This window comes from Protopterus annectens, chromosome 2.part2 (assembly GCF_019279795.1).
Source record: "Protopterus annectens isolate FY-2018-M chromosome 2.part2, PAN1.0, whole genome shotgun sequence".
NCBI classification, from domain to species: domain Eukaryota; kingdom Metazoa; phylum Chordata; order Ceratodontiformes; family Protopteridae; genus Protopterus; species Protopterus annectens.
The window spans coordinates 9,694,260-9,722,233 of NC_056730.1; the positions used below are offsets into that span (position 1 = coordinate 9,694,260).

Sequence of the window (27,974 nt, forward strand, 5' to 3'; positions counted from 1 at the left end):
ATTTGAGAGGACCCATGCATGAACCAAAGCATTTACGTGCTGCTTCTGCCCATTAGAAGTGCAAGGGCAGTCCAGGGGTAAAATTTCAATTAAGATCCACAGTTTCAAGCTGTGCATGAATACAGACAGGGATGATTATTTTTTTTTTCGTGAATGAGGAGTCTGTCCAGAGCATCCTCAATGAGATATGCCTGTACCTACAAGCCATTTTTCTGGTGTTGCAGAAAAGCTTAGAATCCTAGACTGAGTATTTCTGATGCCATTTGACTCTCTGATGCACAATAGGTCCATTAGTATTGGACTGAAGGATGCCATGTATGGCAGACACAGATCACCTCTTAGCAGTCTGTAGGATACAGAGTATAGTGACAGTGTTTTAAGTTGGTCCAAGCAGGACATCTTAATTAAGGCCTTGTACCTTTTAGTAAGGTATCTGTGTGTTCCTTTCTAAAGTGGATAGAATAACAGTAAACAACAACTGGTACAGGAAAAAAATGATGTTAAAGTAAATACAGGGGTGTATGCATCAACTGGTTTTAATGTATTGCATCTACTCATAAGCAAGAGAAGAGGTGTCAGATGTTGATGCTGAGGAACCAGTTGGAATCAAGGGAAATTATTTGGCAATGTTTAACATTTTTCATCTGAAACAGGGCAGTTTGTCCTAAAATGCATGGCTAGAATTTGTGCAAGATGTATCCCAAAACACTGAGGGCTGAATGCTATATCGAATATCACTATAATATCACTGCCAAAAAAAGTCTCAGCCAGAAAAGGAAGTATTTTACAGCTAATGCTGCACTCTGACAAGGAACCAGCGATATAAAGTCTCCAGTGTCTCCTCAACACTACCAACACCAGTGCTATAACATGACAATCAAACACAGACCACAAGGAGTCATCATCTGTAAAGCCAGCAAGGTTCTGCAGAAATTTCATGTCTGAAGTCAGGAAGAAACATTAGCGAGTCTTGTTCTAGTACTTTCCATAGTACTAGAAAAAAAGGGGAGGGGGGACAGCTCGTGGCATGCATGTTCAGGGAAGAAATATCAGACATTCTTGTCCAACAGAACCAGACACTAGGCCTGATGTGGGGTAGTCCACTGAGGTGGTGAACTGTACGGCAGCAGGAATAAGCAGTCATGATCACTCCATTGAGAAACAGATACAAAATGTTGTAAGCATGCATAGGTATTGTGTCAGGACTTAAGTAACACTGCAAAAGGACAACAGTGTTACAAGCTGTCATAGGCAAGCAGATCTCCAGTAAAATCATATAACTAGTATCCTAACAAAATACTGGGAAAAGGTCCTGAGACTCAAGATTCCACTAGAAAGACAATACCAAATTGTATGTTCTCTGGAGAAATACAACTGAACAAAAAATTAAAATAAATAACAATATCTTGCAAAGTAATATTCTGCATTTATTCTTCTTCTTGCTTCTTATGTAGGCTTAATCTGTAAGGTTAAATTCTACATAAAACAAACTAAAAACACAAAATGTAATAATTTACTGTACCTCTGCAGCACCTTGTGGTTCCCTGCTTCCCAAGAGCCATCTGAGCATTCTGGACCTAAAGTACCAGCAAATGACAAATTAAAATAAATAAATTAACCAGCATACAGTAAGTTCTTAACTGTAACACTATAACAAGGCCTATAAGGTGACGAAAAATTTTCAGAACACCTACACTAGTTATGCTATTATTTATTCAGTCCCACTAGAAGTATGGTCTGTTTTCACAAAATACCCAAGGTAGGATTTAAACTGGTGACAGGTAATTTGTGCAGGACACCTGCTTCCAGCTCAGGTGACATGCATTTAATTAATGACAGAACAACTGTAATGAAGCAGCAGACTGCTTGTCAAGCTGTAAGGGAGGCTGGGTCTGAGAGAGAAAGATCAACAAGCTGGGAGGGGCGAGGCAACTAGATAGGCATAACTATCCCATGACAGTATGCCCTACTGCCTGTCCCATCCTGCTAGGATACAGCATCACATGCTGAGGGCATGACATGATAAATACTGCTCTGCTCCACCTCCAAGACCCCTCCACATCCCACTGGTAGTACCAGAACAGGGACATAACACTAGGATTGGAGGTCAGAAACACAGAAGCAGTGTTTCCCAACTGATGGTCACATGCTAAAACTAGGGCAAAAATCCCCTTAATATTTTGAAAGGTAACAAGAAATATTTTCTATCCACCAAGTCATAAAGATGAGACCTTGGTTTAAACCTCATGTGAAAAAGGACACCAGAATTACCATACCTATCCCAGTGTTGTACTACATAGTCAGAACACATGAACATGAAATGACCTGGTATGAAATAAAACCCACAGCCATCTGATCTTCCCTGAACTTCCCAATATCAAAAGAAAAGTGTGCTTGTCAGCTAATCTACAGATGTTGTTGTGTCTTTCGGCTTTTCCCGGTTAGGAGTCGCCACAGAGGAACTCCGGTCCGCTAATGATTGGTAGCTGATTTTTACATGCAGAGTTACCAGCCCTGATGCACAACCTTCAACGAAGGTACGCCCATTCACACATGTCTCCACGCAGAAGACGCTCTAGCTGAGAATCAAACCGGACAGCGTCTTACTGTGTGGCGACAACGCTACCGCAGCACCACCACCGCGGGTTCTGCTGACAATTACTTTCACCATAAATAATTAACTAACTTCTGAAACTTAGGGCTAAAGGACGTTAAGTCTATTTATTTTTAAAAAATACATTAAAGACTTCAAATGTAGTTTGCGTTATATATACTCACTAAAACTACCTAGGGTGAACCACGGAGTATGGTTATATGTAAAAAATGTTTACAGTATTGCGATGTTAGGTAAAATGTTGTTGCTACATATGGAATTCACTCTCTGTAAGAAAGTTACACAGTCTGAGCTATATCAAGTTGTTTTTTTCTATGCAAATAGTAAAGTATTGCAATAACAGTTGAACAGCAGAGATGTCAGTGACAAATTGCCCAGAGTCCTTCCAAAATGGAAATCTGGAAGATAAATGGTTCCTACTCCTACAAACCCAATAAGCCTTTCCAGAGTTTATTCTATACAGTCTGCAAGACTGCCAACAAGTCACCATCAGCAAATGACCACTGGTGATCATGGTGTTAGCCTGACTCACTGCATCCGAATGACCTAACATCTTAACAGTACTAATTCTGTGGTTAACATGCAATGGAAATCTGCCTTTCCTGTCTATTCTGTGTGGTGTAAAGTTACTCAAATTATACTTCAGATTAAAAAAAAAATAGGTAAAATGGCACTCAAGCATGTTATAAAAATAAGTATTTCTTGTGTTGGGCAAATCTGGAGTCCACAGCCCATACATATTATGAATACATATGAGTTTACTGTACCTCAGGGTAAGTGCATTTTCCTTATATATTTGGATACGTTACCGATACATGTAACTCCGTATGAATTGCATGAGTCATTACTGGGCACATTGCGGGTACTGCGAAGAGCACCTCTGGCTGACAAAGATTGAAACAATACTAATTTCATGAACTTTAATCACACTTTGACTTAGGAATGGGGTCCATTCGGGTCAAGGTATTAGAAACCCAAAAGATTTGGAGAAATTAAAAAGAGTGATCTTTCAAGCACTTTACAAAAACAAGTACTTCCTGTACTGGACACAGCTGGGGGCTGTAGCCCCTACTTACTATGAATAAGTCTGATGTTACTGCACCTTAAGGGAAAGACAAGTCTTGACATTACTGCACTTAAGGAAAGGACTTTCACCTTACAGTGACCTTTGTCAATGTATGTATGCTTCACATGCTTCTCAATTAATGCACATTCACCTTCATGAAACAGATGCCATCAGTGGCATCTCACAGCACAATTACCCAACTGCATGTGCATCACTTCAAAGGAGCATCTGAAAACCATGAAGTACTTTACCTACTCTTGTTGCCATGTACTAAGAGTAGTCCAACACTAGCCCTAGCAGTACTTTCTAAGCTTAAGAAGTAAACATACGTTATACTGATGAATGTTTTGTTACATACATGCAATAATGTCTATAAAGTATACTTTCAAGAGTTTAAAAAATGGCCTCACACTCCTGCCACTAAGAAATTGCATCACATTATCACAAAATGGCTAAATCTTCGGGATCAAAATGCTAAAGATTACCGAAATAACAAGCTACATTTGCCACAGTAATCAGGGGCTTACATTTCTGGAGTAATCTTTCAGCATTTTGACACAGACTTTATTCTTCTGATGAACATTGCAAAATAAAGTTAAAATAAATATCAAAATTGAAAACTGAACCTAATATAAATATTTCTTATCATTCAAAACTTGATTTTACAGAGCAAACATAAAATCATATTTTTGAATAATAAAATGCATTTTGGTGAGAGTTTTTGAAAGATGACATCTTTGACAAGTTTCTCACAGACATACCCTTAAACCACAAAGCTGTCAGTGACGAGCAGTAATACTGCTTTTCCTTCATACATCTAGAATAACTTTAAGGCTAATACCATTTCCAATTTCTCAATTTCTTATGGAATGACATCTATGCATTTAATGGCAAAGTAACAGAAGTGGCCAAGCGATTTCTTTCCCAAGGAAAGAATTTGCTTATATGCCGTTTTGCTATTTTGTCTTTTTGTGCTTTCAAGTTCAATCAAAACTCACTTTGAACATTTAATAGTAACCCGCATTTAATACTCTCTCTGTGAAAAAAAAATACTTTCCTTTACACCTCCTCTAGGTATACTGATCACACTGCATTCCTCTACTGCTAAATTGTTTCTGAGGTGCTTACATGACTTCATCATCTCTCGTCTCCTTCTTTTCTTATGGGATAAGTTTGTTTAACACAAACTGTATGCAGTTTGCTCCATGTCAGACTCAACACTGACAGCTGCTGTGTACATGCTCAAATATCTCACATTTGTAGATCCTCATCAGCTCATAACAATACCCTTTTTCCTACTAGTGTACATGCACATTATAATTATCTGCCACCTTCTCAGATACCCAAACCGGGGAATTTTTAACATAAATGGGAAATTTTGCAGGGCAAGCCACACCCATATCATTGCAAAGCATATCTCCCAACTGTCTAGAATTTTGCAGAAATGTCCAAATTTTTGCCTTATGTTTTTGTTCTCGTCCTCATACAACTTGTGGTTTTCTGGCAACTCAGTGAGAACCAAAGTCACTAACTTATGACAGAAATATGAGTTTCAGACTCCTTGTCCTTCAGAAAATGCATCCTAATGCAAAACCTGCTATTCTAGCAACTTTATGATTAAAGTTTATAAGAGAAATATTTAAAATTTGTGCCAGATTTTTGGCTTTTGTTCATCTCCTATTATTTCTGGCTTTGTTAAGAATATGATAAAAACTTTGCCTCTGTTGTTTCATAAAATATTAAAAAGCTTCAGATAAAAATATCATGGTTTCTTACAAAAAAAAAGTATTGTCCCAAAATCATAGAACATTTGCCAGCATCATCACTTCTCACTCCCACCTATTTTCTCATCACACAAAAGTGCTTCTGACATCATTTCTATCTTTACTCCATATACACTGACTGTACATATCATATTTACTGTAAATATTTGTATATACTGTTCAATTTTCTCTGTATGTATAGTAGATGTCTGGCCCAGATCATGGCTGAAAACTATCATGAGACCAACCCACCCATCCTCTTAAAAAATGCTAGAAATACATTAAAATAGGGGTTACCTTATAAAAAGAGGGAGATGTAGTAACACTATCTCCATTAATTTCCCAGAAGAGCAATGGAATGAGCATATGAACTGTAATACCAACTTCTGTCTGCAAAGTGAGCTGTATCACCTCTTACCGTCCTTGTTAATAAAGCAGTTCTGTTGACCAAATACCTTCCTTTCTGCAGGGAAAGATAGCACTCCAATTTTAACCTACCTCTCCTGTATATTGCACTGCAGACCATTATAAGTTAATAACACAGAAATACCACTCTGTATGCCACGTTTCTGAATGTGTCACACTACTGAGGCAATTTATTTCTGTGTTATCTAAATGGAGAACATCGCAAGCAATTTGTCTGCACTGGAGGACTTTATAATCCACTTTTAGAACCACAATGCACTGTCATCTTAGCCACTGCCCATTACAAATTACCTGATTTTCTTTTTGGAATGGAATAGGCAAGTGCCAGGATTTTCTGGATGAACTGGTGTCCCTTCCACATGGGCTTGCTTAAGGTATCTTTACTGACCGTGAATGGTACAATTTTATACTCAACTCTATTACCATCTCTCCGGATTGAAACCCAAGGAAGCTGGGTTCAAATTAGCAAGCTCAGTATGTGAGGAGTTTGCAGACAGATGGGAACCAGCAGACTCATGCATCATGGAGGGATACAAAGGGTTTTTAGCATGGGATGATAGGCCTCAGTTGTGAAACTAAGGGCATCTATCCTGACGGCAATCACTGACAGTCTTTTTGTCTTATTGGCCTTTAGCACTGTATGTCAGGTGTGTGTGGGGCAGTTAAAAGTGGAAGGATACTGTGAAAAATTCCTGTATCCGTAAGTATGATGCTGCAACGGGATACCTCCATCTCTTCTGTGACTACGGGACAAACATCAGATAAGGTTTGGGGTCAGGTGACTCAGTATACAAGTTCAGTGAGAGGTGATAATGGTAGTGGAGTCCAGCTACACAGGGGTCAAAAATATTTAAAAAAATAAATAAATAAAAATTAAAGCATATGTAATGGATATTCCATATGGGTGACTCACATTAACTGAAGTGGTGCTAAGCTACAGGCATGGTGGGCCCTGCAATCAATCACCAACAGTACATAAAGTTCCCCCACCCTCTCAACACCAAAAATATAAAACGGATTGTTTAGCCAGAGTAACAACTGATCTTCTGATATCCAAAGTACTTTAAAGAAATCAAAAGCCATATTTGTCCTGCATACAGATCACAGAACACAAAAAAGTACAACACGTTTTCAATGACCAATCAAAAGTAAGAAAAATCACTGCTGCAGACTAGATCTGGGAGTGAAAACTGCAGTTGGATACATTTCTGTTACAAGCCCAAGTTAATACCCAAAATGTTGGCAAGGAACTTTTTACTAGTTATATACGCCAAAAGTGTTTTAACTATAAACCGAAAATAGACAAGATATGTTGTATTATCCTTTCTGATTAACAGCATTCAATTCTGGAGATCAGATACTCAAGCAATTTAGTATGAAAATATCTGTACTGCATCTGATGTGAGAGTTTGTGGAAGCAGCCAGCCAAAAAAACAAAAAACTTCAACATTTCGCTCAGTTAAAGAAACAAAAAGGCACCTCTTCTGAGCAAGGCAGAAGTGAACAAAACAGCAGTCAGAGAAGAAGCATGTAAGCACAAAATGAGAGAATTCTGTAAATTAATTCATTTTTTTGATAATGTTCAAAGGTTCATAGAAGGTTACTAGGCTAACAGCCCTAAAGTCCTTACAAGCCTAGCCATATTTATCCACAGTTGACCCAAATTTCAGTGGTTAGGTGAGTGAAATTCACAAAGGTAAGGGTCTATGGTAGTTAAAACCATAAATTAAAAATAAAGTAAAATAATCTCAAAATAAAATGCATTACGCAGATATCAGAAAAGGAAGACAAAGCTAGCCCTCCTACTTCCAAAGGGAAAAAAAAGTTAAAATGACATGTTCTTACTGTAACAGAAGTTCTGAACTTTTAATTGTGCATACAGAACAAATCAAGAGAAAAACAATGAATAACCAATAAAAGGCATGCACTTCTGTCACTCAGTTTACATCACCTATAGGACACGGGTTGTACTGCTGCAAGCAGAATGGCAGTGACAGATTATTAGAGAAGCACCGCCAATCACAGCTGCAATGCCTTACCTAAGTACTCCACAAACATCAATCAACACGTATCTCAATGCACAAGCATCTGCCAAGAAAAGGAATACAAAGGAGTACAGTACAAGCACCACAGCCTATTTTGTCCTGTTTTCTCAGCACTTATGTTTATTCTGCTGACACTGTTAATATCTTAGCACATCACAGTCCTCTTTACCGTTTGTTTTGTGTCATGCAGTTTCTTTTTTATTCAACTGCTTTTATTGAAAATTTTAACAAAACATTAAATATATGATATTATAAAACTAATTGCCATGCAGTTTCTGAGGGTGAATGAAGCACAAAACAGGAAAAAGATGACTTTCTATTAACTTTTCAAGTTTTTTTTCTCCAAGACTGAATGGCTTCAGTGGTAACATACAGACAGATAAGGGGGTGCATGAGAGCTGCCCCCTGCAAAAAAAAATATGTTGATACTGTTGTGCAATGTTACGCATTTAGATATTCTGAGAAAGCATTCTTGCAATGTCGACATATTATTGTTGCAGTGTTTTGTGACTTGACTTCAGGACATGCAATATTTCATTAGCGATGGGAGCAAAGCAAAGAAGAGTGGGATCTGCCCCATGCTTCATTCCATGGAACAAAAGCTGATGCAGACTATGATATTAGGACCCCATCAATAGAGAAAGTACAGTTGTGCAAGAACTTAGCATAACATTAGATATCTTACTTTTCACTGTTGCAGTATTCTGTACTAAAGGGATATCCTACTGAGGATAGCCATACATCTGGCCAACATACAAAAACCTTAGGCCCTTCTCGGTGCTGCTCATCAGACATATGTCCTATGTCAAGGATGCAAGATACATAAGTGATGTATGGGCTTCCTAATCCTTAGAACAAACTGCCCAAGAACAACAGCAGCCCAAGAGGAACAAAAGAAAGAGCACATGCATTCAAGAAAGGGAAGAAAGGGAACCCCTTGGCCAGAGGGTAAGGAAACAGAACAAAGAAAGGGGGAGGAGAGAGGAATGAATGCAATAGTGAAAAGTAGGGCATCTACTGTTATGGTAAATGCTTACACAACTGTGCTATGTCCTTCCTTATCACTGTTGCACTATTTCTTATAGGGTCATAGGTTGGTACTAGGCTATCGGCCCTAGGGCCTATACAAGCCTAGCCATACCAATTCCCTGATTATTTCTTCCCACACTATTTGCTTCCCTGGAACCCTGTCTAGCAGGGCAACGGACGTGATCCTTAGTGTGAATTTCCTTTCTCCCATCCAATCGTCAAGGTTCCTTTTGAAGAGGGCCAAAGAGGTGCTCTGCTTGACATGTATGGGCAGTCTATTCCAGAGTTTGCGGAGTCTCTGGGTCAGGAACCTATCCCTCCAGCATGTTTTGTTTATTGTGATGAAAATAGATTAGTACTAGGTTAACTGCCCTTGTGGGTCATTTCAAGCCTAGCCAATTACCACATCTGAGAATCAAACCCTGCACCTTGCATCTTTAAGGTAAGCACCTTAACCATTATGCCAACCTCCCACTTACTAAAAGGAGAGTACAAAAGCTATTGTGGAGAAGGAGAGAAGGAAACAATCGAAAAGTTCTCGAAAAACCCATGTAGGATAGCCCTGGCAAAGCCAGCTCTGGCTCTAGAAATGTTATCTAACTTTGTAGTGAAAGTCTGCACAGAGGTCCAAGTAGCAGCCTCCAAAATGGATGCGGTATCCAGACCCTTGATAAAGGCACCAGGTTCTATTCCCACACCAGGTAGATAAATTAACACTGTGGTGCAGCATAAGGGAGGTAATGCACTCCTGAGTGTGCTGTGCCTCAGAGAAGTTATACCGAGGCCTATTAGCTTGAGCTGGTGGTAACTTGAGTGAATGTAAAGGATCCCACAGTACCTATTGAGAAGTGTAAGATTCTTTTTTACACACACACACACACACACATACATACATATATATATATATATATATATATATATATATATATATATATATACACACACACACACACACACACACACACACACACACATATATACACAATTCATATTTTTACATATTTACATATTTTAACATTATTCGATACATTGATATTTCCATTTTAAGTATCCCTCCACTCTTTTACCCACAACCAAAACCATATTTTTCCAGTATTTTTGTCAATGTCTATTTTCCATTGTATTTGATTTCGTCAAGTCTTTGATTCCATATAATCCATGTTAGACAGACTATGATTCTGTCCGTTTGCTTAGCTTCATTCTGGGATCTTGTCCCTTAAACTCATACTCCATGTCTATCATTTCAAAATTTATATAACTTTTAATCAAATTATGTTTACATACTTCTTTCCACAGTTTTTGAATTCTCTCACATTTTAAAAACATGTTCTGTAGTTTTCAGTTCTTTACATTTATTACATATTCTGTCCTGTTTTCTCTTGTATGGCATATATACCATTGCTATTAATTTCCGTATGGACAACCTCCACAAAAAATTAAATTATTTATTTTATAAATTCTGTATCTTGCTATTACTGCTTTCTTTTTATCCATTTCTAACTCGTTCCATGGATCCACCAAATAAAAGGATAACATACCATTCTTTTCTGTTCTTTTTCAATAGAATTATTATTTTCTTTAATTTCCACTATACAATTTTACTATAAAATTCTTTCATTTCTTCATTAATAATTAAAAAAACCTGTGCTTCCTTTTTTTCATTTCCATTACTTCCTAAATTTCTCTATATTTACAATACATTATTGTTTTTATCAAATCTTTATTACCTTCCATTATTCCTTTTAGTATTTTATACATACTTAAAGAGGCTGCATGCACAAGTGGATTAATCAGTCCTAATCCCCCTTGTTCCTCTTTCATATATAAAATTCCCCTCTTAACTGGGTTCAATCTTGATCCCCAAATAAATGAAAAAATATCTGCAAATTTCTTTTTTGTGCATCATTGGCATCATGTAAACAGTTGCAATATAAGCTACTTTACCTATTATAATGGTGTTTATTAAAAGTGCTTTCTTTTTGTATGAAAATCTGTATGTCTTCCAGAAAGTAAACATGACTTCGATTTCTTTAATAACTTTATCCCATTGTTCATGTCTGTATTCTGTCCTTCCAAATACCATTCCTAAAATATCTATACTCTTTTCATTATATTCAACACCTCCTATAACACCTTCATACCCACATTATTTGCTTTTCTCTTCATTTATACTTAAACCAATTTTATTCAACCATGCAGTCAATTTTTCATTATTTTTTCCACCCGACTTTATTTTTTTTTTGCTATTACTACAATATCATCAGCATAAATATACATTATTGGTAAATGTATCTTCTCCATCATTCTATATCCTCCCTTACTTGACATTTTATTAATTTCCATTACTACTGTGTTCAGGAGTATAGCAAACATCATACTGCTTGCAGGGCATCCTTGTTACATACCACAGACTATTCTCAAATTTTCCCCAATCCAACCATTTACATTCAATTTCATATAATTCTTTTCATATACTGATTTAATTACCTGTAATATTTTTTCACTTATGTTGTATGCTTGTAAAATCACCTCATAATGCTTTATACCGAATATTATCATATACTTTACTGACATCGCCAATCATGATTTTTGTTTCCACTTTATTATCATCAATGACTTCCCTTATTATGCACAATAGATCTTGACTCCCTTTCTGTTTTCTCCCAAACTGTGATCATATAATCTTTATATTTTACACTGTAGTCTCTTAGTTATTATTCTCAATAAAATTGTATAGTCTGGTATTCAGCATAATTGGGCTCCAATGTTTTATTTAATTTCATCTTCATCTCCTTTCATTAATATAAATTTTATCATACCTGTGCAAATGTCTTTATAATTAATTCTTCCTTCTCCTCTTTCTAGCCACTCATTCATTACTTCCATAAACACCATTTTTGCCAGTAATACATTTCTCTTATTATCTTAAAAACGTATGTTGCTACTTATTTTTTCCTTATAAGCAATATTTTTGATTATATAGCAATTAAATTTATCCTGATTTCTTCTATAAAATTCTTTTTCTTTTTCATAAAATATTTTTTCTTCTCTATCAAGTCTTTCAATATTTCTTGACTTAATATTTTGTATTCCATTTTTTCTTTTTTCCTTTTCTTTTCTATACATTCTAAAAATACATCATCTTGCCCATGTAGTTTCTTTTCTTTACTCCTGAATCTAACTCTTTTTTTATTTACTCTTTTTATGCCTTTGCCTATTTTAATATATTCCTCATTTTCTGAATTCTTATCCAAATTGCCACGATCAGAGAACCCATTACATTTAATTCCTTTTTGTGTAATTTGTAGGCCTTCTGATATAAAAATAATCAATTTATGTCTTAGTTTCATTTCTTTTGTAAGTCCAGTATTTATTTTCTGATCTTCATAATTTTCCTCTTTTCATAATTTTAGTAACCATGTCAACATCACAACTATTCTTTTTCATTTCTCAAATTACAATTAAAGTCATCTGTCATTATTATATCCATGTTAACACAGACATAATTAGGTATACTTTTAAACGCTTTCTCTTTTTGTCACATATGCATATGTTATAAGTCTATATACATATTTTATCCATCTTATATCCACTACTGTTATTCGGCACAGTTCTACTATTGTAATATTGGATATTTTTATATTTTCTTGGCATAGTACACATATACCTGAACATGTTTCTTTGCCTACATTCCAAATAACAGTATCACTGCAAAGTTTTTCTGTTTGCACCCTTTCTTCTTCTGATAGCATTTTAATGTCTTCTAATACTATTACTTGAGCATCTACTGAAACATACCATTGTAAAATACTAATTCTTCTCCTAATATTATTCACACAGTTCATGTTCAAAGCTAATATTTTCAGCTTTGTAGAACAGTTATTAGGATAATCCTTATCATTTACTTTTCTTATTCTCTCTTACCACTATATTTTTAATTTTTTTTCTTTACCTAACTCTCTTTCCAATTGAATTTGTATTGCCTTTTACTATAGGTCACTCTGATGTTCTTCACTTGTTTCATCTGCTTCCTTTTTCTCTTTGTCTTTCCCTTAAAATTTAAATATGATTTCTATTTTTTCTTGTTCTTGTGTGTTGTGTGCTCTTGTATAGCGCTAACTCTTTTGCTTGTACAATTTCATGTTCTTGTATTTCTACCTCACATTCTAACCATGAATGTCCTGTATTACCATATTTCTTACATTTCACTTCACATTTCTTTGTATTAAGACCTGTCTGACCACATAAATAACATTTTTTGTCACATTCATTAATTAAATTATCACTTTTCCACAAAAAACTCTTCAGTTATCCTCTGTACCTTACAAAACCTCTACTGCCATGCACATTAATAATACTAGGTATGTGTATCACATTGACATTTTCCATTTTTTAAATTATTCCACATTGACAACTCCCAGTCCATAATCCTCTTTCATCATAAATTTTAGTAGTGTCCACTTCTTTAAATATTGTCAACAAATATTCTCTCAGTTCTTTTGCTCCCACTTCAGTTCTAAACTGAAATCGAGAATATTTTTGTTTGCCTGAAAAAGGCTTGCACAACATATTGTGACCATGGAAAGTCTGCTTTTGTTTTTTCCATAGGCCCCTAAAAAGTTTTCCATAGCCTGGCCAGTTTCAAAAAACAAGCAACACATGTGTTTGTTAATTAAAATGAAAGCTCTTACCTATTTGGCTTTTACTCCCAGAGGAGCAATAACATTGTCCCATACCTCATATCTGTACAGGCCTTTTACTTTTTTACTGCTCACCCGAACAACATATTTTTTCTTTACTTCCTTCATCTCTGTCTTCTCCTTAGCTCCTTCTTCCACTGTTTGAGCACATTTTTCTGGAACCTTCTCTGGCATTTTTTCCTTCTCTTTTTCTTTCTTTATTTTTTTCATAACGTCACTCCAGGATACAGCAGTTCTGCTTTTTGTCTCACTCTGGTTATCTAGCTCCTCCAGATACTCATCCCCCAACCCTCACAAATAGAGGGTTGAAATAACACATTTTCCTGCCATTTAAAGCATGTTTTTTTCTGAAAATGTTCTCTTGAATCCATCTCCACTACTGCATTTAGCTCCATCTCCTTCCCAATCTCCTCACTATCAGCAGATAATGTTTTCTCTGCTCCCACACCACCTGACAAGATTTCTGGTAGTGATTCTACTATTTCTTCTTCATTTTCAACACATTTAACTCCCAAACTGCCTTGGCTCTCAGTAGCCATGTTTCTCCCTGTTCCTCCTGGCTGTCTCCATGCCTGGACAGGAATCAGGAAGTCAAGATGTGTAGCATCCAATCTCTACCCCCTACTTCAAAGAGTAGGGTTTTGTATTAATATACACATTACATATTTATATATTAACATATTTACATTAAATTTACAAATCTCCATATATTATAATCTTCAATTTAAAGTATCCCCCCACTGTTTTATCTACAACCAAAACTATTTTCTCCAGAATCTTTGTTGAAGTCCATTTTCTATTGTATTTAATTTAGTCTCTCATTCCATATAGTTCATGAAACATAAAATATTACTCTTTCCATTTTCTTCACTTTTTCCTATTTTTGTGCACCATAATAACCAAAATTCTATTATGTCCATATTTATTTGCATACATTTTAACAAACTTTTCACCCTATTATGTTGACATATTTTTTTCCACAAATTATTAACTCTTACATTTTAAAAACACATGCTCAGTAGTCTCAAATTCTCCACATTTATTACATATTCTATCTGGTTTCTTCCTATATGCCATATTTCCCTTAACTGGCAATTTTCTCATACACAATCTCCATAAAAATCATTACGTTCTTTAATCTTTTTATAGTTATATCATATCGCATCATTATGGATTGTGTCTTGCCTATTTCTAAATCTTTCCATGGATCAATGCAATAAAATACTTTCATAATATTTAAGTACCATTCCTTTTCATTTTTCTCACACATACTCTATTTTTCATAACACAATTTGGTTTTGGTACTCTTTCTTCATTCACAATGCTTTTAATTCTTTTTTTTTACTTCCATTCCTTCCCACAATTCTTTGCATTTATAATATAGTATAATTTCTATCAAGTTTTATTATCGTTCATAATTCCTTTTAATACCTTGCATAAAAAAGAGGCTGTATGTACTATTGGGTTTATTAAACCTAAAACTTCTTGCTCTTCTTTCATATACAGAATCCCTCCCTTGACTGGATTCAGTCTAGAGCCCCGTATAAAAATATATATATATATATATATATATATATATATATATATATATATATATATAATCATCATTAGTTCCTATTTACACTCACTAGGAATCATACAGACATTAGAAACATAAGCAATGTTTCATTACAATAATGGTCAACGAATGTGCTTTTTTCCTATATGAAACTCTACACGATTTCTAAAAAATAGTCATATCCTTTACTTCTTTGAGTACATTATCCCACTGATGCTGTCTGTATTCATTTCTTCCAAATATTATCCCTAATATATCCATATATTTTTCATTGAACTCAATACCTTCTATCATACCTTCAAAACCAAGTCCTTTACTTTTCATTTATACTTAAACCATTTTTTCACTTACTTCTTCCATCCATATTGTATTAACTGTTTATATCATCCACATAATTATACATTACTGGCAATTGTACTTCTTTCATCATTTTGTAGCCACCGCTACTTGACATTTTATTAATTTCCTTCACTCACTCTCTCATTCATAACTAATGAGAAAATTACACTACTAGCTGGGCAGCCCTGCTTTATTCCACATTCTATTTTTTATTTCTTCTCCAAGCCAGCCATTTACATATAGTTTCACAGTTACTTTCATAAACAGATTTTATTACTTGTAATATTTTTTTGCTTATATTATATGCCTGCAAAATTCCCCATAAAGATTTATATTGAATATTATCATAGGCTTTACTTATATCCCCTATCATAACCTTCACTTCTACATTTTTAATTTATATCATCAATTTCTCTTTATTATCCGTAACAACTTTTGACTTCCTTTTCTTCCAAATTCATTTTGGTCATATATTCTATCAATTTTTTGTAACCTTTTTATTATTTTCACAAAAAAATTGTCATCCGTAATATTCAAAGTTATATGTCATTTCCCTTTTTAAATATAAATTTTATAACTCCTGTACACATCTCCCTTTAATTCCAGTTTCTAACCATTCATAACGTCTATAAACATTTTTTGCCACTTCTTCATTTCTTTATACATGCCACATTAAATTTTGTCCAGTCCTGTTGCAGAATTCATATTAATATCTTTTAGAATTTCATTCAATTCTTTCATAGCTATTTTTGTTCTAAATACTCATTACCATCATTATTTAATTTTTCACCTTTATAAATTTGTTCTATGTTTTCTTCTCCTTTAACAAATTCCAATGCATATTCTTTAATTATTTTGTATATTCCTTCTTGCTGATTTATTTGCTTTACTTACCTTATTTTTTAATTCTCTTATTTTCCTTATTTTACTCAAATATGGTACTACCACTTCTTTCTTTCCTTGTAAACAATATTTTGTTTATATAACAAGTTCATTTTAATTTGATTCATTTTATATATTTCTCTTTTTCTTAATGATTTTTTCTTGTCTAATAAGTCTCTGAATGCTTGACTTAATATCTTACATATCTCTTTCTTTTCTTCTTTTCTTCCTTATACATTCTAAAAACACTTTTTTATATTTTTCTTTAAAATTATGCCAAACAGTCCAATCCTCAAAACTCTCTCATGCTCATATAATTTTTCCATAATTCCATAAGTTCTTTTTTCTCTTCTAAATCTAATTCCCTTACATTAATTCTCTTTATTCCTTTTCCTATTCTTATATATTGTTCATTTTCCTGCACTTTAACCCATATAGCTGCATGATCTAAAAATCCAGCATATTTAATGTCTTTGTTTTTTAACTTTTAAACTATCAGATATTAAAAAACTTCAATTTCTGTTCTAATTTCATTCCTTTTGTAGGTCCAGTGGTTATTCTCCCATCCACTTCTCATAACTTCTTTAACGTCACAATTACTCTTATTTTTTCTTAAATTACAATTAAAATCACCCACCACTATAACATCCATATTTATACAAACATATTCAAGAACACGTTTAAACATCATTTCTCTCTCTCATTACATATGCATATAAAGCTATGATTCTATACACATTTTTTTTCCATTTCAAGTCCATTACTGTAATTCGTCTTAGTTCCACTATGGTTACATCTAATATTTTAATTTTCTTGACATAATATACATAGGCACGTTTCTTTCCTCATGTTCCAAACTACTGCACCATTCCAAAGTTTTTTCAGTTTGTGTTCTTTCTTCCTCTATTAATCTGATATCTTCTAAAACAATAATATGTACATCTGCTGCAGCATACCATTATAATGTACCTATTCTCAACTGTTCACATTTAAAGCTAATATTTTCAAATTTTAAGAAGAGTAAGTACAATAAAATGTTTATCCATTTCCTTTCTTATTTTCTCTAACAATTATATTTATGAATTTTCTTTTCCTTTCTTTAGCTCTTCTCCCTATCAAATTATTCTCATTTCTTTCTGTATGCCAGTCACTTTCTTCATCTCCTCAGTTTCTTTTTCCTTGTTACTTTTTTTAACTTCATGTACAGCCTCTTTATTAGTCAGATCTTTTTGTAGATTTTTTTTATGAGACACATTATTCTGTCTCTTTCCCCTGTAAACTTCATTTTCATTTTCTTGCACATTCATTTCACATTCTAGCCATGAATGTCCAGTATTGCCACATTTTTTGCACATTAAAGCACATTTTATTTGCTTTATGCCCTGTTTTTAATCATTTTTCCACAAAATTAACAAGTCTTTGGTTGACCCCTCTATTTCACAAAAACCCTATTACCATGAACATTAATAATATTAGGTACATGAATAACATTATTTTCCATTTTCAGTATTACTCCACATTCCCATCCCCCAGTCCGCAGTCCTGTTTCATCATATATTTTTGTAGTGTCCATTACTTATTTACATATAGTTAACAACTGTTTTTTCAATTCTTTTGCTTCAACTTCCATTCTAAACTGGATCATTATGCTATTTTTTTGTTTGGCTGAAAAAAGCTTGCACCACATATTCTGACCATGGATAAATATATGACCACAAATTTTCCCAGTCTCAAATATCAAGTCACAAAAAGTCACTTTATGGGCAGCCACGGTGGTGCAGCGGTTAGCATTGCCGCCTCACAGCAAGAGGTTCTCTGGTTCAATCCTAGGCTGGGGGTTCCTTCTGTGGGGAGTCTGCATGTCCTCCCTGTAGTCGCATGGGTTTCCTCCCACATCCAAAAGATATGCTGTAGGTGGATTGGACACTCTAAATTGGCCCTAGGTGTGAGTGCGTGCATGTGTGTGCCTTCTGTGGAAGGTTGGGTGCCAGGCTGGCAACTCGACACCGTAAAAAACTCCAATGCCAAATCATGAGCAGACAGGTGATCTGCTGTGGCGACTCCTAACCGGGAAAAGCTGAAAGAAGAAGAAGCAGCTCTTACCACTTTTGCTTTGACATCCAGAGGTGCTATGACATTCATATTTCTCCAAACTTGCTCACATGTACTGTACACTCCTGTTTTGTTTATTTTATTTTTCTTTGTTCCTTCTCCAACAGTTTGTGCACAGGTGTTTGTCTCTGGAACTTTTTCTGGCACAGTCTCTTCTCCCTTTTTCTTCTTCTATTTTTCCCACAATGTCGCTCCATGAAACTGTTGCTCCACTTTCTAGCTCACTTTGGTTTAACATTACTTCCAAATTTACATCCCACAGCCTCCTCCCCGACTGGAGGGTTGTAGTTATGAATTTTTCAGAGGTAACTGTCTCTCCTTCAAACAATGTCCTCTGAAAGTTTTCCTCTGAATCCTTCTCCATTTCATCTACAATCTGCTTTTCCTCCAATATTAGTGTTTTTTCTACACCCACATCGTCAGACAAAACTTGTGGTAGCGAGTCTATCACTTCAACTACATTTTCAACAACTTTCACACCAGTTTCAGCAAAGCTGAATCAACCATGTTTTCTCCTTGCTCCTCCTGGCTTCCTCCGTGCCTGGACAGGAAACAGGAAATCAAGCTGTGTAACACAAAAACTCTTCCCGACTACCAAGAGTAGGGGAAGTCCCCCAATGCCCTGGTTAAACTTCCCCTAGTAATTTTAATACCACATTGGATCTCCCCTGAAAAAAGGCTACTAGCCTAGTGGGACTAATCTGATCAAAGGATAAATAAGTAAATAATAAAAATAAATAACTACAAAAATGAGATTACCACCCTGGGAGAATGAGCAGGAACTGAAGAAGAAGAAGAAAGTTGCTTACCAAGAAAAGAATAACCAAAGGAAATGGTCTTAGAAATCCAAGAGGATATAGTTTGCTTAGATACAGCTAAACCTTAATATTTTTAATATTATCCAACTATTTGAGCCATCTATGCAAATCTAAAGTATGTAGAACCCCCTCACCACAACTTTGATGGGAAAAAAAAAAAGGAAGGTGAATGGACTGATTTAAGAACAAGTCACTGACCACCCTGGACATAAAGGAAGCATTATTGGGAACAGAAACTATTTTCTCTAAGAAAAAGCAGAAAAGGGGATACTGCCATGACGGCCTGGACTGCAGAGACTCTCTTGGCAAAATAGCCACCAATAAAATAGTTTTCCAAATACAGAACTACAAAGTAGTAGAAGCTGCAGGTTCAAAAGGAGGTAGAGTCAATTTTTTTCAGAACAAAATTAAAGTCCCAAATAGGCAGCATGATCTTTCTTGGGAGACCTAATATGAAGGATGCCTTTCAAAAACTGCAACTTTAAACTGAAAGGAAATTGGCTGAGCCAAAGACAGACAGGCAGAGATAGTTGAAAATGAGCTTTAATAGATGCTAGGCCAAAACTGATCAACCACACAGACTAGAAAGAAAAGTAGGAATATCCATAAGTCCTGTTCATGCTTGGGATATCAAATAGAAAATACTTTCCATTTAGCAACCTAGAATTTTCTAAGAGTAGGTTTTCTGGCCTCATGTAATACCCAAAGCATGTCTTCAGAAAATTGGTGACAAAAAGGAAACCAAACCCTATCACCCAAAGAGGCAAATGTAGACTGAATCAGAGAGACCCACTTCCACAAAAACATCCTGTGAGGTAACTTTTGATTGCCCCTGGCCTGATGAAGTAGGAACCCATGCTGTGTGAGCCAGAGAGTGTCACCAAGATATTGGGTCTCTCCCATATGATCTTGGGTAATAGAGGTTGAGGGGGATAGGCATACAGAACAATCCCTCTTCAAGAAAATTACATGGTATCCACCTTCCAAGCCAGAGGACTCTGCATTTTGGAAATGAACCTGGGAAGTTGTCTGTTTAGATGGGAGGAAAACATATCTGCTTGAGAAGTACACAACCAACAGATAATATCCAGGAAGACCGTATAAGTGAGAATGTGCCCTGGACCTGCTCAGGTCGTCTGCCACTAGCTTGTGCTCCAAGAGAACATAGTCAACCTGAAGAATCAGATGATAACATATAGCAAACACCCAAGCAAGAAAAGCCAGGCTGCAAAACAGGTATTACTGTGTGCCCACTTGCTTACCATACAACAGTGGCAATGTCTCTGTAAACCCAAAGAGGACCCAGAGCCCAGCAGGAATGCAGGGCTTAAAGAGCCAAAACCAGAGTCGTCATCTCTTTGAGGCTGATGAGATCCTCCATGTGCTAAGGAGACCACACTTCCTGGGACCTGATGTTGTTGGAAGAGGTCCCCTACACCCATATCGTTAGCATCTGTAAACAGCTCCTTTGTGGGGAAGCAGCTTGAAATGGGAGTGTGATGCAGAGAAATCTGATGAATTCACCACTGAACTTGCTGTTTGAGATAAAGCAAGAAAAGAATGAGAAATTCTACAGGATGAGAATGTTGATGTCCCGTTGTCTTTAAATACCTCTAAAGCTTCTTCAAGTCTGGCAAAAGGGACCATAGGAATGGTGGAACCCATATACCCCAGAGCCCAGAGAAAAACTCTTGCAGACATCACTTGCAAAGGAAAAAACAGACTGGAAGAAAGCTGTCAAGAAGGTGACCTTAGGAGGTGGAAGAAAAGCCAACATAGGCAAAGTCAGAATCCTGTATCCCAGGAAAACCTGATCATGTGAAGGGATGAGAACAAGTTACTTAAGAATGAAGTTGCTGGGAAGGTGCTTGAATGAGAAGGTCATCCAGACAGGAAAAAATCTGGATACCATGGAATCTGCAGTAAGCTATGACTAGATCAAGACATTTGTTAAAGACTCCTGGAGCTGTAAAAAGACAAAAGGCAAAGCAGAAAACTGATAAAGTGAGGAAGAATCAGAGAACCATAAAAAATTCCTTAACAGAGGGTGAATAGGAATGTGGAGATAAACATCCTTCAGGTCCAGAGAAACCAGATAAGCCTGAGGAAGCATAAAGAGGAACTGGGACTGGAGAAAACATTATGAAAGACGGAACTCTCGGAAAAGTGTTGAGAAAGGATAGATCCAGAATGGGCCTCCAAGACCACACCTTCCTGGGAACTAGAAACATACTGGAATAAAAATCTGTACTTCTCTGTGAGGAAGGAATGAGATGAATAGTATCATGAGCAAAAAGTCAGGATGAATGAGAGGTAAATTAAATAGTTGGCAATGTGGTGGCAGGGGGATCCCTAAAAGGTGGAAGGGGTTTCCAAACCATGAATTAACCTTTTGTATTACAGACAGAACCCAAGAATCCAGAGTGATCTGCTGCCAGATGGAATAGGACAGGAGTTAACAAGAGGGAAGCAGGAATCTGGTTGAGGGGCAGAAAAGGATAAATGTCAAATAGATTTGTCAGGAAAAGAGGGCTTTTGACCTCTAGAATCCAGAGCAGGTTTTTTTTTTAGGAAACATCCATTTGGAAGACTTCTTACCCTTTAAAGGAAGCTTCTCTTGTCTAGGCACAAAGGAAGACTTAGAAGGATAATTCCTTTAAAACTTAGGGGTAAGAGAAATAAAAATTTGTTTGAGGTCCTGCATCCTTAACCCTGTATGGTTTTACTATGCAGTGACAGAACCAAACAGATTCCGAGAGTCCAAGGGAGAATCCAACAATTTGCCTTTTATATCTTCAGAAAGAGAGTGTAACCTAAGCCAGGAAAAGCAGGAATACCTGCATATTACAGAACCTGATGCAGCTGCCATAGAAAATATATCAGCGGCATCATGACTGCATTTAATGGAATGGCAAGCCACCTGAGAAGCAGAACTCTCTAAAGAAATAGCAAGTGTTAGCTTTGCAGTCAGGCACATCAGTCAAAACACCACCAAATTTAGACAAAAGAGTCAGTAGATACCTGGTCATAGTAGTTCATGGCTCTGAAAGCCAATGTGGCCAAGATATGAGATATAAACTTTTTTTCATACCTATCCATAGCCCTACTGTTCTTGTCAGAGGAGAGAAGTTTAACAGGAGGCAGTAATTTAGAAGGTTTATCAGCAGAAACCGAAATTTCCCTCTACTCATCACTCAGACCCATTATAGAGTACAACACCCCTTTTGGTATGTACCTCACAAGACATCTACATCAAATCCAGAGCTGTTGGACATGTTCCACTTCAAGAAATCCCAATCCCTCAGAGCTACACGCTGTAGGGACCTAAACCTTGTCACCACTATAAACAGAACATGCTGGAGGGATTCCTGTCCCAGAGACTTCCCATACTCTGGAACAGACTACCTATCTATGTCAAACAGAGCTCCTCACTAGCACTCGTCAAGAAAAATCTTGATGATTGGATGGGAAATAGGAAATTCATCCCGGGGATCACTTCTGTGGCTCTGCTCGACAGGGGCACAGGAAAATAATTTTCTTGGGTGGCAAAAGCCAGGGTACCTTTTTGGCTAGACTTATATAGGCCCTAGAGCCAATAGCCTATTACCTACCTATGAACCTATGACTGCATGGTCAGAGGAGGGGTTCTTGTATAAAGATTTCTGAGCCTCAGATACCCTGTAAACCTTGTTAGGTTATTTAACTGCAGTAGGATGAGACTCAGGAACATAGTAAGCAGCACAAAAGGTATCCAGATGTGTTTCCAATACAGGAGGGACTGCATAAGCCCTGGGAGAGTCCATTTATAAAACAGCTTAACAGCACTTTTGGACTTCAGATATTTCTGAACTCTCCCACTGCAATGCTCCCTCTTTTACAATGGTGTCATCAAAAGAAAGCTCCTCATCAGCAGAATCCACAGACACAGTATCATCCTCTGACCCAAGAGCAATAGGAGAATGGATCTAAGAAGAATACTGTAAGGACTCTAAAAATAAGTACAAATAGAAAGTCCTTACTTACACATGCAGGTACAATAACAGACAGTGTGCCAAATATACATCTTTCAATTCCTGTATACCTATGGAGATTGCACATATTACCTGTTATTAAATCCAGGTGCATTTAACTAAAATCCATCCATCCATCCACAAACACTTTTCTCAGTTTTGCAAATGGGGTTAGGGTGTCACTTCAACAATGGAAATCATCTACAGCCAAGGTTTACACCACTGGGCAGCTAGCCCTGCCACAGTTGTTCTTGAGCACCATATGCTCACACACACACACACACACACACACACACACACACACACACACACACACACACACAAACACACACACGCACACCTATGGTGAATTTAGACTATCCACTCCACCTACTGCATGCATTTAAAATGTGGGAGGAAACAGGAGCACCTGGAGAAAGCCGACAAACAAGAGTACATGCAGACTCCATGTAGAAGGCATCCTAGCCAAGTATTTAACGTGAGAACCTCTTGCAGTTATCCATTGTGCCATTGCAAATTCCTAAATAAATGTCACAGGGCAATTGTTATCACTGCACACTACTGTAAAATGTAAAACATATGATATAGGTACACAAGACATGAAGAGTACTTTCACCACTGCTTGAAAGTTTACTTCTGCACAGCGCTGTGCACAATTATATGCAGTCAATGAACTCTGACAGAAAAAACATAATCCATTATGTGCTGACATAGGTACACTAGTTACATACTGAGCTATGTAAACTAATAATATCCTTACTTCATTTCAAATTGAAAGGTTTTATTCATTCTTCTCCTTATGTTATTGTAAATAATGGGTCAGAGTTTAGCAATTTTGCACTTGGTGCTTGGTACATATTATACATCTAATATTTCTTCTTGGTGTGTACGTGGTTTACAGATTTTCCTTTTTTAGTAACCGTTTGTGACTTGTAATGTACTAACCATATATTGGGTGGTGAATCCCACCTTACATAAGCAATGGAATACAACATTACTAAAAGCATAACTCTCACTTATCAAGTGGCTCAACAGGCAACACCCTCCTCACTTTTGACGCAGAAAGATAACAAAATTGTAACCTTAACTCCTACATTAAGTGCTTTAATTCATTTTCCAGTACTGACAATGCAGTGCAGCATAAAGGAGATGCTGCATACCTGAGGTACTGCTATTTGGACAGGACACTAAACAGAGGATCCATTTATGATTCTATTTATTTATATCTTGTTGACCAGGTTAGTCCCACTAGGCAAGTGTCTTCTTTTCGGAAGAGACTGGAGGCAACTATGGGGAAATTTGGCCAGGGCACCAAGGAACAGACCCAACTCTCTGTGAGTGAGGAAGCCTTTTGTTATGGTGGTCCAGAGAAGCAGAGAGGAAGATGGCAAGTGGGCAAGGAGCCAGTGATGAGTTGTTCCCTTCAGACAGAACAGAAAGCAAAAATATGAACAATATGGAGCTTCTGAATGTGTTATATGTTGAAAAGGCAGTTTGTAGCATGAATAAGGAGAAGGCATTTAAGCCTTCAGAGAAGTTCGTAGGCAGCAAAAAGGAGGAAATAGATGTTGAAGAAAAGGGGAAAGGGGTTGAACCTTCCCAAGACAAAAGATATTTTCCAACAAAAATTGTTCAAAAAAGTTGGAAAAAGCCAGGAGGGAATGTATTACAGCAATCCTCAAGTCTGGAAGGGTACAGAATATTTTATTACAGGAATTGTTGGTGCAGAGTGAACCAGTCAGTGGCTTCCAGGGGAGAAATTATAAAATACAAGAATAAGAGCTACAAGAAGTAATGGGAGAAAAAGAAATTGTAGGCAGACAGTGAAAGAGGGAGAAAGAAAATAATGAAAAGAAGATGGAATCCAGAATGAAAAGAAGATGTAATCCAGAAAAAAATATTTAGTAAGAATTAGTAGCAAAGAAGATAAAGGTCTGGAGAGGTATGACATCTAGAATATTATAATACCATTGAGCACTTCTCCACAAGAGGTAAGAGCATTTATTCACATTAATAAGGCCACATTTTGTGACATTATATTTGAATCCGGACAATATATGGAGATGTTTTGGGGTCAGAAGGAGGGAAAAAAACTCTAATCCATGGAATTTATATGTATTCCAAGTATTTTACAGAGAAACAAGAAAGAAAATCTATGTAGAGTTTAGAATCGAAATGGACAAAGAACACAAAAAGAATACCTTAAGACTGTGTTTAAAGCAGTGATGCACATTACAAAAAATTAGGATAATAGAAGTTTATTGAATGGGGGATGGGAATGTAGTGTTGTGTTAGAATATTTATAAGTATGACTGATATAGAAGGAAACAAAGGTACAGTGAAATATTGGAGACAACAAAAAAAACTCATTTTTTTCTGTGGGAAAATTGATAACTTAACCAATAATTGTGACAAAAAAAGGCCATGATGCAAACAATGTGAATTGAAATGTTTTAAATGTGAAAAATGCAGCACTTATGGATGGACTGAAAAAATAAGGAAGAAGTAATTTAAGAAATACAGACTGACCAACAGATAGAACTAGAAGAAGAAACAGAACATGTACAAGAAGAGCAAAAAAAAAATCAACCGATAACAGTAGAAAGTAAGAAAAAAAAGTTATGTACTCACCATAACATTCCATCCGAGTAGTTCTACTTCATTTGTCTTCAACCTGTGGGTACTGGATCCATTTCGGATCCGAGCTGGCAAATTTACTAGCATCTGCTCCGAGCTCCAAGCTCCTCCCCTTACCCATAATACACCTCCACTACCTCCCAACCCCCAGATTGAGTTTGCTGACCCATACCCTTTGAACCCAACCTGAAGAACACTTCATGACCTAAAACTGCAGCCAACAGGCTGTTCATAAGATAAGGTCAAGGGGAAGGAGGGAGGGACGGTTAAAGACAAATGAAGTAAAACTACTCAATGGAACATTAAGTTGAGTACATAACTTCTTTATCTGAAGTCGTTTACTTCATTTGGTCTTCAACCTGTGGGACAGAGTCCACAGCTACTAAATTCCTTTATCCTTATAGACCTGAAGTGTGCACAAGGAAATCCACCTAGCAATAGTGACCTTGGAGATAGGTTTTACCCAAAAAAAGGTTTAGAGAAGGACACAAACAATTAATCAGATTTACGAAAGTCTTTAGTTCAGTGTTAATAAGATTGTAACAGTCTATGAACGTCCAACAAGTGGAGTCTGTATTCCATTTTGTTAGCAAAATTTGGGAAGAAAACAGGTAAGTTAATGGTCTGATTGATGTTAACTTGTGATGCAACCTTGGGAAGAAAGGATGGATTGGTCTGAAGGGAAACCCTATCTTTATGGAAAATCATATATGGAACTTTAATGGACAAAGCTTGCAGCTCTGAAACCCTTTTAGCAGAGGTGATAGCGACTAGAAATGCTGTCCAAGACAAAAACTTAAGATCTGTGGTTGCAGCAGGTTCAAATGGTGGCACGACCAAAGCTTGAAGAACCATAGTAAGGTCCCATGGAGGAACAGGATCCTTGACCGGGGGGGGGGGGGGGGGTGTAACAGGAAAGTACCTTTAATAAAGGGTTTTCACAGTCTGGAAGAGGCCAGAGAGGCAGAATTCTCACCCACGTGAAAATGAGAGATGGCAGTTAATTGAACTTTGATTGTAGAAGAGCTTGCTCCTTGTTGAAAAATATTGGCTAGGAAGTCGAGAATGGCAGAAATAGGAGTCGTGAAAGGATTTAAACTCCTTTGAGAAGCCCAAAAGGTGAAATGCTTCCATTTACTGCAGTAAATTTTCCTGGTGGAAGACTTATGAGCTGCCACCAGAATAGACCTGACTGAAGAGGATAATCCAGGGAGTCCCAATGATCAGGGGAACTGGAGCAGCCAAGCCGTGAGCATCAAACTGTCCAGGTTCGGATGAGGGACCCCCGAGGGGTGTGAAATAAGATCCTGAATGGGATCCAAGATCGGGGGTGTGAAATAAGATCCTGAATGGGATCCAAGATCGGAGGCAGAGCCAGAAGTTGAGACCAAAGGAAGGGAAACCATACCTAGTGAGGCCAATATGGGGCAATGAGGATCACTTTGCTCCCAAGTCAATAGGCTTTCTGTAGAAACCTCGGAATAAGAAGTACTGGAGGGTAAGCATACAGAAAACCTGGAGACCAACCATGGACTAGAACATCTCTGGGGGACTCCCCCGGCTGGGGGTTCAGAGTGAAGAACTCAATGCACTTCGCGTTGGAAGGAGATGCAAAGAGATCGCAGCATGGCTGACTCCATTCCAGAAAGATCTGCTCCGCTACTGAACAATTCAGAGACAACTCGTAAGGTATCAGAATAGTCCGACTTATCCTGTCCACTAGAATGTTGGACTGTCCCGGAATGTGCGTTTCTATGAGAAAGCTACAGGTGGAGATTGCCCATTCCCACACTCTCATGGCCTCGTGACAGAGGGGGTAAAATCTGGCCCCTCCCTGCTTGACATACCAGATCACTGACATGTTGTCTTACTGAATTGCAATGGTTCCCAGAGGAAGAAAGGCATGAAGGGCCTGCAATGCCAAAATGACTGGCCTCATCTCCAGAACGTTTATATGCAAACTGGTCTCGACAGG

The 27,974-nt window shown here is 36.9% G+C and overlaps 1 protein-coding gene across 3 annotated transcripts in view; it reads right to left on the minus strand.

Moving 5' to 3' along the window:
- The window catches only part of WDR41 (WD repeat domain 41), a 1,028,182-nt gene that overhangs the window by 926,141 nt on the left and 74,067 nt on the right, over positions 1-27,974 (minus strand). For all 3 annotated transcript variants that reach the window (XM_044063698.1, XM_044063697.1, XM_044063699.1), the window contains one exon: positions 1,523-1,577. In XM_044063698.1, coding sequence (XP_043919633.1) covers positions 1,523-1,570 — 48 coding nt within the window. In that variant the 5' untranslated portion in view covers positions 1,571-1,577. The remainder of the gene's footprint in view (positions 1-1,522; positions 1,578-27,974) is intronic.